This window comes from Psittacula echo (assembly GCF_963264785.1).
Source record: "Psittacula echo genome assembly, chromosome: 21".
NCBI lineage: Eukaryota > Metazoa > Chordata > Aves > Psittaciformes > Psittacidae > Psittacula > Psittacula echo.
In genome coordinates, this window is record NC_137757.1 from 7,025,468 (window position 1) to 7,037,790 (window position 12,323).

Consider the following 12,323-nt stretch of genomic DNA (forward strand, 5'->3'; position numbering starts at 1 on the left):
GCCACCGGGAGGGACGAGCCAGCCCTCTTCTCCTTGCCTTGCCTCTTCTCTCCTCTCCCCGAGCTGCTGCCACACTTGGTTCATTCCAGCTGCAGCAGCTCAGAGCCTTCCATGCGCTGGGATTTTTTTGCTGGGCTGAAAAAACCAAAAAAAGAATATTCCCGAGCCTGACCTGGTTTTTTTCCCCCTTTTCCCTTTCTCCTCTCCATCCAGCCGAGCCGAGGACCAGCCCAGAGCCAAGGGGAAGAAAAAGGGAGGAAAACCCAACAGCAACCAACCCCCAGCACGCCCCATTCCTGCTGCCCTTTGACATGCAACCTGCCTTGGGATGGGACAAGCTGGGATGCAGCTGCAGCTTCGGAGAGAACTGGGGGAAATTGGGGATCTTTGCTGTCATGACGGTGGAGCTGAGCTCCTGGAGCCGGGTGCTGCTGCTCTCCGTGGGGCTGCTGACGGTCTCGGTCACTGGTAAGTGAAATGCAGAAAGCCGGCAACTTTAGGGACATTTTTCTTCCTGCTCGTTAGATCAAAGGAGCACTGTTAATCCTCTTTGAAGGTGGGGGGGGATGACACTGTGTGTGTGTGCATACACTTGTGTGGCAGCACATGCTTCCCTGTAGTGTTCCTAAGGAGTATGTTTTCTTCAGACCTTTGTAGCTCTGTACAAGATAGTTTCCTTCTGTAGCCCTTGGGAGCAACAATTTCAAGCGATGGAGTAATAGAAGGTGGCTTTATTTGATCGCATTCCCCTGCTCTGGTTTGTCAAATCACTTGTGCATAGTTGCTGTATGATATGGAAGATGACTGTGAAAAATGCCATCACGGTTTCTCCCTCCGTCTTTTCCCTGCATCTTAATTCAGTGTTTGTCCATAGCTGATAAAATAGATTTAGAATGCCTTGCATGAAGATGCAAACACTTTTCTCTTATTCCTCCTGCCCTTATGTTGATTATCTCTTAATATGAGCTCTTTGGCCTCAGCATCACGTTTTTTGTGAAACAGGCGTATATTGACTGGAAAGATAGCAAGAGAAGACTTGAATCTGTGGTGGGGGGGTTTGCTTGTGGCTCCTCCCTGGTTTCTGCAATTGCCCTTGTAGCAGAAGCATATCTGAGGACTGAAGTTTTTCTGGTGTAAACAGCAAATATTTAGGGACTGTCCTGTGTGTAGGAGGGGGAAGAGTGGGAGAGCTGCGTGTTGTCAGCGTCTGCCTTCACCACTGTGCAGTGTCCCGGTTTCCGAGAGTTTCTAAGTAACGTTTGTCTTGTGTGCTGTCTCTAGGCTGGAGGAATGTGTGTTTGTGTTGATGTGTGTGAAGGCTTCGTGGGCTTGGGGTTTCTGGGAAAACTTTATCTGGAATGTAACTGATAAGATGATGTAAGGCACATCCAGAATAAGCATTAACTGCTCCTCCGGGGACTCTTGCAGTGGACCCGAAGAGTTTTGCTAACTGGAGGTATCTGTTAGGAAGGAGTATAAAACCACCTGAAAACCTGCAGGTCCTAGTTAAGGATGAGTATTTACTTTGGTGAATATTTTTCCTTCAGCAGGAACATTTACCCTTTGCACAAGAGAGAACCATTCCAGCAGCTTCTGTTGTGCTCTTCTGGTACAGCTAGACGGATGTAGAGACACCTCAATACATGATTCACTATAGGGGTTTACAGCTTCTCTTCTTCTTGTAAGCTGCCTGTAGCTTGTTTGTACTAGGTCTTACAGGCTTCTTTCTGGATGCTTGCTCAGGATATAATCCTTTCTTCCCAGGCCCCTAGCTCCGTTCTCTCTGCATTTAGAGTGCTGTCTGTTCTGGATCCTTCACCGAGAGCTTGGTGCTCAGTGTTTTTCTTTGTGAGCAGATGATCATCTGTGACAGCCTTTTAGACCTCAGATGTTTATTTGCATCAGAGCTGGAGACACTGATCAATAGCTGCTTTTTTAAACAAATTCTGAAATCCTGTAATGAGGTTTTTGTCAAAGCAAGAAACCAACTTTGAAATCAGTGGCTTAGTGCTTGGTACCCAGATCACAGTGAATGCACACAGAGTGAATGCACCCACCTTCTACAGCCTCCTCGGTGGTTTTAGGGTTTAATCCCAGAAGGCAACTTTAGTCTGGGCTTGGATTTCTAGTACCTTCGCTGGGCAGATGCTGAGCCTTTGTGGAGCAAAGTTCCTGAGATGCTTCAGTTCTCACCTCGCTTGTTCTTGGGGTTGGTGTAGGTGGTAATAACCAAGAGTACCCATAGTGTGGCAGTAGAGCTGTGTATGTGAAACTACCTGTTAGTAGTTCTGGTTGGCTTAGAAATAACAAGGGAGAGAAGCCCTGCTCGCCGCGCATCAGCTGTGCTGTGGCTGTCGTCCCGTTGCCCAGTAATGTCCTTCTAAAACATGGCCCACAAGCATGTACCTTCCTCAGCTGCCACTGTGTCTGAAGGCAAGAAATGGAGCTTGTTTGTGCCAAGAGCCCACGGAGCTGTAGGGGAGATGGTGGCTTGAGAATGCTGAAGTTCACTGTGTATGTGGGGAGCAGGGGAGAGGAAGTGCCTTTTATTGGTTCCCCTTTTAGATTTCAGGGTTTAAGGGCACAGTAATAATTTGCAGAGGGCACTGAATTTGTCTGTGGCTGCAAGCTGATGGTGATCATGCAGTGTGTGTGATTCTGAAATGGTGTTTCTTGGTTGTCAGAACGGGTGGGATCAGGAATGGTTTTACTTTCTGTTCTCTCCTTAGTAATCAGCTATGCATGGGCAGTAGAAGGTGCATTTAGGGTATGTATTGGCCAGGTTTGCATGAATATGCACATATGCAATGTTTTTGGAAGGCCGATTATGAAGGGGGTCTCAATACCATTATTTACTCACTCTGCCTTGCTGGTCAGCATCTTGTTTTGCACTGTGTTACAGAAGGATGCACTGGCTTGAAATAGGGTCTGATCAATTTAAACCCATTGTAATTTTCTTTCTTTTTTGATGGAAAATAGTTTGAGGCAGCCTCTTCCTCTGAAGAGGGGAGGAGCAGGAAGGTGCTCATGGATTCTGATGCACGTATTTATGTTGTAAATTGTCCTTTTATTTTGTTCTGTTACCTGGAATCTCCATGCGATGAAGAGCGATTCAGGGGCACTTTCTCCTCCAGGGAGGGAGCTTCGGGGTGCAATACTCAGTGATTTGAGTATATTTTTGCTTTCAAGGGGTAAGGGCATAAACATGAGCTCTCTGAAGAGGTGGGTAGGTGTGTTTTTGTAGGAGGGAAGGAAGGGAATAGTCGCCAGCCTGATTACATTTGATTATGGCATATGACGGAACAACAATATTTTATGACAGTAGCTGAGTATATTGTTTTGGTCCAAGTCCTACTATTGCTGAAGCCGTGAGGATGTCGGAGCTAAATTGAATGAATGATTTCCATGTACTCATTCATGTCTTGCTCTTATCTTTTGTTACTGGGAAGGAGTCACTTATAGAAAGCTTTCAGAGGGTACAGCTCTTGGGATCAGGCTGGCTTCTTGATCCCTGGATCGGGAGCACAGCGTCATGTTGATGTACCTTGTCCTTGGTACTGGGAGAAGAGGATATGTCATCCGGACCATAAATTTTTTGCGCTTCGCACTGGAGTAACATAGGTGATCCTCAGATGGATGGGAATAGGGCCCAATCCTTCTGTCTGCATGTGCCTGTAGCTATGAGGCTGGGCCACCAGTGTTGGCTGGAACATAGTTGTTTCTGAGGCCTCCTGTGGGGGGTGCCTGCTTTGAGGAGCGGGGACTGGCTTTCAAAGGAATCGAGACACAGAGATTGAGCACAGTGGTAGTAGCACCCACAGTTTGTGTGTTTACACACTGGTTCTGGAGGAGTGAAGTACAGTGCACTTATGGAAACGGATGTACTTTGCTTGCAATAAACATGATGCAGTGCAGTAATCTGTAAAATAGATGTGCTTTTGCCATGCTATACAGTGGCAGGCTGATGTGATAGTGGTTAATGTGTAATTGGGAAAATCCCAGTGATTAAAGGAATCAAATTAACTCTGTTTCAGTCTCTTTGCTGCTGCCATGGACACAGCCAGCCAGGATGGAAACACCGTGCTGCAGGGAGCTTGGATGTAATACTTTGTCTCCCTTGCATGAAAGTGGAAAAGAGTGTTTTGGGATTGGTGTCTGTGTTTCCCACCCCCGTGCCCCTTATTTAATGTGGCTTTGCAATGAACAGTATAGTGTTCATTTTTCCTTCCCAGTATGAGGTGCATTCCCAGGCTCAGCTCCTTGCAGTAGTGGTTGCAGGGATTTTCTGTCCTTATGAGGTACAGGCATCCTCACTGTAGTCCTTAACTGCCTGGTTTTGGGTGCACGCCACTGTTGTCTGCTGGATGGAAAGGGGACTGGGGGCTGTGTCAGAGTCCTAACTCTGGTAACTTCCTAGAGGGCAAGATCATCGTGGAGATGATGATCATGATGGTCTGTGCCTTCACTGGAAGAGGAGAAGGATCTTGCAACTGTGAGGCCTGGAGCAGCTGTGGTTGCCAGGGAGATGTGTGATAGGAGAGTAATTAAATAAATCCCTGTCATTATTGACTGGGAAAATCTGCTTGAAAATGAACTCATGACCTGGGGTTGGGGGGATGAGTGTTCAAAGAGTTGAAGGAAAGGGAACTTACAGTATGGTGTACTCAGCAGCTGCGTGAGCAGTCATTCTTATGTGTCTGGTGTGGTGTAAATGCGCAGCTGGAGGCAGCCCTTCTCTGTAGGAGTGTCCAGTCTTCACTGTCAGTGATTGCTGGGCATCTCTTGAGTGTTGGAGGATTGTGAGGATAGGTGGATGCCATAGCACAGAGGGGCTTCCTGCCTGCACTGCTGGCAGTCTGCTTCTGAAGCCAGGTTTGTCCAAGAACAGTGCATAAGAAAGGCAATCATTGTCACCAGGATACAGCTTTCTGCTTGTACATATAAGACTGGCCTTGACAAGAATGCTGCTGTGCAGGACTCATAGGCTGGAACTGCCCCAAGTTCATGTGAAAGCTTGGTACCTCAGCCTTCACTGGCACATGGGCTTCCACCTGAGGGATTCTTGGTGACATCTGCAATCAGAAGGAAATGAACAGCATCCTATATAGATGATCTTTAGGGTCCCTTCCACCCCTAACCATTCTGTATCCTACTGGCAAGGCTTTCGTCTTCCCCTGCATGTAAAGGAGGCATTGCTGCTCCTGCCTTGGTATTAGCCCCCTAAGAGGAGGCACTGGGCCGAAGCAGCTTGTGTAAGCACGGGGGAGGTGGGAGGCAGAGCCAGATGCAGAAGGGCTCAGCCAAGGTCACGCAGCAGGCTGGTTGCAGAGCTGGAACAGACTCAGTGGTCTCACTCCTGTGTGTTGCTGCACACAGAAATGCCGCGCTAGTGCTTCTGACAGGGAGGTTTTGGAGATGCTTTCCCTGCGCAGATGAGCTCTGGGTTGTGTCTGTGCTGGCGGATGTGAAGGTATTTTACAGTGGTTTCACTGAAACAGAACAATTTCTCAATCCATTTATCAAGATGTCTGGAGTTCCCCTTTCCAGGCAGATAAACCAACAATGAGTATCAAACAAAGGTGTCTTTACCCAGAAAACTTTAAAACAAAAGAAAGAGAAGATGGGTTCTTTTGGCCTCTGGCTTGTGTTAGTGCTCTGGAATGTTAAGTGTGTTGTGGCCTAATGAAATGGTTTTATATGAGTGTCATCACCTGCCTTAGTGCTGCCTCCATTTCTTTCAGGGAGAAGAATTTAGCTGCTTCTCAGTTGTCAATAGCATGTTGCACCAGACCTGGGTCACAGCCTGGTAATCCTGGTGCCACCAGTGCCCAAAGCCAGTTGCATTGGAAGGTGCAGGAAGTACTAAAATAGACAAGAAAGATGAGTTAATCACAGCTAGAGAATTAACCACAACTGGGGATTTTCTGGTTCAGCGTGCTCTTGTTATTTGCACACTCTCTCTCTTGACTTGCAGAAGTCATTAAAGCCCAGTTCTTGCTGTTTGCCATGGCTTGTTGGCACTTCCAAATCCTTGGGGAGGTGAGCCTTAGTCATTCCCTTTCACTTCCCCATCTGTAAAATGGGGCTAAGGAGAACTTGCAAAATCCTACAACAATTCACAGATTTATTCTGCAGAGAGATCTGGGGATGTTTGTGAGGAGCTTTCAGCAGATACAAATTGCTCGAGGTTGATTAGCTACACAAGTTTTATGCTCTTGGTTCTCTCCCTTGATTGCTTGGAGTGAATTCAACCATTTAATGTACAATTTGGGATTAATTGTGAATGACATTGAGGTGGGAGCTGTCTGTTTGCTACTGAACCTCAGGAAGTATTCATGGTAGAAAACTAAAAGTCAGAAGTATAATCAAGCAGGCTAAGAATTTGCTGGAAGCATCGGGAAATTGGATACTGGTCTTCAGGAAGAGCAGGGTATTGGCAGAAAGGATTGTCTGGATCTTCAGCTTTTAACCTGCCACAGACTCTTTGGCTTTGAAGCAGTTGCTTAAATTGGGTGAGCTTCAGCTTTTTGTCTGTAGAGTGGAAAATGATAGATTCACAGAGCCATAGACTGCTTTGGGTTGGAAGGGACCTTAAAGGTTGCCTAGTCCCAACCCTGCAACTCCATTACAGTCAGCAGGGTTCTTCCCTCATTGCTGCAGGGCAAAGGAAGATCTGGTCATTTGTTAGAGGCTTGCTGTGATGTTGGTGAGCAGTTAAAGCCAAGTTGGAGGTACAGAAAATGGAGGCTCTTTTTTTCTGTAACAAAGGCACAATTCGATGTTCCTTTCCCATTTGATGCACCAAATAATGGTATCAAGAAAAATGTATTTCCTCCTAGAAAGGAAATCTTCAGCAGGATAATGAAGCCTGGTGCTTTTCCAAAGTCAATGCCATTTTTAAAGATGCTACTTGCATCATGCAGCATATTGTTTATATCCCTCTATTGTTGTTTTGTCTCCATTAGGGAAAGGTTAGGCACTGATTATGGACACTGTACATCTGTCAGCGACCATCCTGGGATGTTTTCAGTAAAGTTAAGCACCATTTGGAGAAGGACTGACTCTGTTAGTATTAAAGTAATGTCCACCTGCTGAAATAATGAGCACTGGAAGGGTAGGGAGCTTGTCCCTGAATAAAGACTTAGGGCTGTATTTCTAAGGTTGGGTTTAACTCTCAACCTCCAAAGGAAGCAGCCCTGGAATGATCAAAGGGTGTTGTGCAAATCGTGTAGCTCTTCAAAGGATGGTAAAGCAGCTGTATTGGTTTTGAAGTGCTCCAGAAAATGCTTTATGGGAGGGTCTCTCATTTGTTCCTACTAGGTGCTGTGACAGTCTTAAATTAGAGAACAAATTATGACCTTTTTTGTGCAGGAATCTGACACTGAGGGCTGGTATGGGGAGTTTCCCCCTTTTTATCATGAGTGCGGCTAGCAAATGAGACAAGAAATGCCCAATTTGAACCTACAGGTCAATTCCATTCACCCCTTGTTAAGTCTTTGACTGAGAGCTGTGTAGATTGAAAAAGAAAGCTATTGATCTGCTTTTGGGTTTGAAAACTAAGATTAAGTAGAATGTGTCTATGAGTGAATATGAGGTTTTAAATGGCGGAGGTGAAAGAAAATTAACGTAGTACAACATCATGTTAGTGGTAATGGAAATAAGTTCTTATTTTCCTTGTTAGTTATACATAGGTGGAGTTCACAACGTGCTGAAGTTGTATGGAAATGACTTGGACTTTGCCTACGAGTAGGTTGAGCCCCTGGAGCTGGTGGGGATGTTCGTGTCCAAGTCGTGGCAGGTTGGTACCTAGTGTGGGAGTTGTTTTGTCTTGGGTCAGTCAGTCTGGTGGTGCAGAGTCAGAGCATCCAGCAGTTGCCAAGGTTGTGTTTGGACAGAGGGACAGGTATCCTTAGAACAGAGCTGGGAGTTTCAGCTGTGGTACATGTGAAATTCATGTGTTAAAGGGACTGAAGATTTCAATGTAATTGAAATGTTTCCCTTTTTCTATGGATAGTCTATTCAAAACCTTTTGTAGCTATTTATTGTCCCATTGGGTGAACTGAATTAACTTTCCTGTGTACTGTCAACTTGTGACTTCCATTGATTGCTCAAGGTGACAAGTAGGCATTAGGTAATAAATATCAAGTGCAGCAGTACTTGAAGGAAGTGAATGGGAAAGTGCTGCTAACGGAATCAAGTAAAACTTGGATTTATATCCCTACAAAAAATTCCCTGGAGAAATTACCTTCTGTTTGCCTCTTTTTGTAATTCAGATATGATAATACAAGTGCAAGCTGTTGTAATGCAAATGCCTGGCAGAGTGTTTTGGTGGAAGATCTCAAAGCACTTGTAAAATGTATAGAACCTTTCTCTGTGGAGACTGCAGGGAAATGAGAATTGTGGTAGAAGTGAAGAGCTTTTAATAAGTGCAGGCCCTGCTTGCTCAGGATTCTTCTATTTCTTTCATATCTGAAGGTATGAGATTCTGGACACTAGTGACAGCTGCTTTGCTGCTTATGGCATTAGCTGAATATTAGAAGTCAGTTTTTCTGTGTCATCATCTACAAAACTTCTCTATCTTCTCTGTTCTGAGCCTTACATGCTAAAAGGGCACTGTGGCTTCACTGCAACTCCCATGGTATATGTATAGTAGACTTGTGTCACTTCTGTACTTTCCATATAGTTACAAATGCATGAAAACATACCCACATAAATCTATTGATGTTTAAAGATACAAGGTAGAAACTGAAACATGGTGGGGAGGAGAGAAAATACTTGCAGCTCCCTCTGAGCTTAGGGCAGACATATTTCTATATCCAATGCATTATTCTCTTTAAGCTGGTGGTTCTCTATCAGTGTAATGTGAAATTGTTAATATTATGAGAGCTTCAAGGACGGAGGTCTGCTAAATTATTATGAGATGAGATTTGTAGCTGGGTCAAAGATCTCTCTTGGGGCAAGTTCCATCCTCACTGGCCTTGAGGGAGCATTGAGCTTTATAGATGGGGATACAGCTTCATAACTAATAGCAAATGAAATTGTGGCTACTTTTAAGTCTTTTCATGATAGCGTGGATTTGGTAGCAGGCAGAATAGAGACTAGAGATGAAAACTTATCAGGAGGAAGTCTTTAAATAAGGCCTTCAGTGTGGTTTGTGAGATGGATTTCACCTTGAACCTTGGTTCACCTGTCTTCCATTCCTTGAGATAAAGGAGTCCTAACACCTGAGATGAAAATGAGTTTGTTTGAGCACAACAGATAAGCCATTTAAATGCAAATATTCTGTCTGGAAAATAATTGAGATACAAATTGAGAAATTTGGTTTGGAGGTAATAATTAGCACCTTATAAATGAGGGTGAGTGAAGATGCTGCTTGTGAGTGGAGTCCGTTTGCAGGGGTTTGTACACAAGCTTTCCATCAACTGAACTTCCCTTCTCCAGGTTCTCATTTCAGCTGGGTGTTGAGGTAACTGCTGGGGGAAGCACCAGGCTTGTGGGACATGGGTAAAATCTGAGATTCACAGAATTCCCGTATCGGGAATTGCAGACACAGCAGAAAGCCCTGCCTGCCCTGTGCCTGGTGTGCGGATGGTGGGACTGGAGTTGAGGAAAAACTAAATCTGCGTTCATTTTACAGATGCAGAGGGAAAATAAGAGTAAACTTCTGAGAAGCCTTTGAATCACGCTGAACGTTTTCCTTGAGTCTTGAACTCCCAGGGCAGGATTTGCAGGGGTGTTTAGGTGCCTGAGTAAGTGTGTAGTTGCCCGGTGGGCTTTTATAAGAGGATGTGTTAGCAGCGAAACTCAGGTGCGTTTGTAAAGGCTCCAGGGCATCTGTCTGCAATTCTCTGGTTATAAAAAGGTGTTTGTAAACCTGGTCCACTGTAATTCCTGTTGAAAAGGGACTTGTGGTCCTTGGGTGAACTCATTTTGGTTTTGAGAAGTCTTGCACAAAGGAGTTACCCAATCTCATTGATACCTTGCCATGAGGCCAGGGTCGAATCGGGGCCTCCCGGGCTCCATCTCAGAGCCTTAACCATGTGCTAAACTGCGTTGTTTTAAGCTTGGTATCAAATAAAGTGTGCAAGCTTGCCTGGTGCTGCACAGCCCTTCTCTTGTTACTGGAGCATGGGGCAGCGCTTCTCTGGCTCACTTTGAAACATGAAATATAAGCACTTGAAAGGAGACTGATGGTGGGATTAGATGAAAGGATATTGGGGTAATTGGAAAGCCATGAAGGGAAGTGCCAGGGAGAGGCAGTGAGGCTGTTCCTCACACTGGAGACAGCTGGGGAAGGCTGTGCATTAATTGGTTAATGCTTGTGAATAGCTTTGAAGCTGGAAAGAGCTGTAGAAGTGCTTGGTATTATTATTATGCTGACAATGGCTGTGTCGAGGAGCTGTGGTGCTCTGGGAGCAGTCAAAATTGATTAAGAGACAATTCTGAAAGGGAAAGTTTTGAAGGGAGAAAATTACATCCCTTGAGAAGAGGCCGTTTGGGCTGAGCCTTGGGATAACTGTTACTTCTCTGAGCTGAGCAAATGATTTCAAGTAATGGATGGTCTGCACAAGGTTCCGGTTTAATCGGGAATTAATGTGGCTGTGAACTTCTGCAGGTAATTATTGTTCTTTAGGCTGCTGAGTGGCTGCTGTGAGGGGTGGGACTGTGCAGCCACCAGCACAGCTGTGTTCCGGCTTGTTTGGGTTGTGAAGGTCACATCAGGGTTAGTTTGATGCTTCATCTCTGGGTGACTGCAGGTTTTCGGTTACTGCGGTTTAAAAGCATCCCATACTTGTGGTGCTGGAGGTGGCCAATACCCTGTCATCTAGATCAAATACTGGATTCCAGGCAGATGGATGAGAGCTTCTCCTGTCCTGTGCCTAGTGCTGGAGAGGCCACATCCTGTGTCCTGCAGGTATGTGGGAACACTGCAGCCTCCGACTTTGCTTAAGTCACTGCTGTTGTGAAGAAGCTCTAGGCCAAAATTCAGGTCCAAACTGTGCGAGGCTCATGGCTAAGAACAGCCACTCCTGCTTGCTTGTGGGGATGTCACTTCTCTTTTCCCTTGTCTCCTGCTGCTCTTGGCATCCCTCAGTGCCTGGTATTGAGCTAAAACCCCAAACAATTGGTGTTGCTGCATGCCAAAGGCATGACTGTTGTGAAGGGAAGGAAGGAATTGAATGGTGACTCTTAGTGAATCCAGAGAGTAGCAAGCTAGTTTGTCTGCAGTATTGCCAAACTCTATTGCCTAGTTGTTCAGCATTCAAAGAAATGTCTGTATATATAAAGCCAAGGGGCTTTTCCCCTCCCCTTTCTGTTTCTGCCAAGGCTGCCCTGCATTAAGCCGCAGTTGAGCTGTTGCATGTGTGCCTGTGCCTAGCAACTGTCCCTAGCAACGTCAGCGAGTGGGACCGAGCTGCTGGCTGTCAGGAGCTGGTCAGAATGGTAATTTGTGATGGGAGATGCTAGAGCCTCTTTTCATGAGGCTTCCAAAGCTTTGTTCTTAATTTCTTGACCTTCAGGCTTTCTTGAATACCTCCAGGCAGCTTTCTGCTGCTGCCTTGCAGAAATGAGGCAAGCTGGAGCTGCCTGGAAGCTAAACCTTTGTATGATGCGCTTGGAAAGCTTTTTAATGGTCTTTCAGCCAAGGTGTGATGATACCACTGCTTGGGGTGGGGTAAACTACATACGTGTGAACGGGTCCTGTGACACAGCCAGTGCATCATCACATCAAGTGTGTTTGAAGCTGCTGTGTGTAATGCCCTTCTGCATTAACAGAGGGGCAAGACATTAAAATAGGTAACATCTGCCCTAGGAAATGGAGCTGCTTCTGGGGCAGCAACCTGAGAGTGAGCTTCATGCTGAACCCAAGACGTGAGCTGGAGCTTGCAGCAGTGGCTGTTGGGCTCTGTAGCAGATGTGTGAAACCTGGACGTGTCTGGAGATACATATATGTACGCACACACTGCACAGATGGAAGAGCCTCTCCCTTGCTGGCAGCATTGTTAGTGCAAGACTCCTGCCTGCTCCCTCACAAAGTGGTGTGTTCCCCTCGTGTCACCTCTGAAGCAGGTCACCAGGCTGTTTATGCTCCTGTGAGACGGGGTGGTTGGTTCATGCAGAAGAATGCTGATGGCAGAGACAGAGGAGGGAGGATCTCGGTGACCCTGCTTGTCTCTGGGATGGATTTGCAGTCAGCAGGCGCGTTCGCACTGTGTAGAGCAGCGAAATGTGAGAGTGCTCCCTCCGGCACTCAGTGGCACCAGGGGACAGCAGTGTCAGCACTGCAGGGTGCCGGGATGGGGCTCTGGGTACCCCGGCCA

At 46.1% G+C, this 12,323-nt stretch overlaps 1 protein-coding gene across 1 annotated transcript in view; it reads left to right on the forward strand.

Annotated features, from left to right (window-relative positions):
• Positions 1-311: 311 nt before the first annotated feature.
• CSMD2 (CUB and Sushi multiple domains 2) overlaps positions 312-12,323 on the forward strand; it is a gene marked incomplete at both ends in the record, with an annotated part of 259,384 nt that continues 247,372 nt past the window's right edge. Inside the window, one exon of the mRNA XM_080632482.1 lies at positions 312-468. Within this exon, the coding sequence (XP_080488608.1) occupies positions 312-468 (157 nt within the window). The remainder of the gene's footprint in view (positions 469-12,323) is intronic.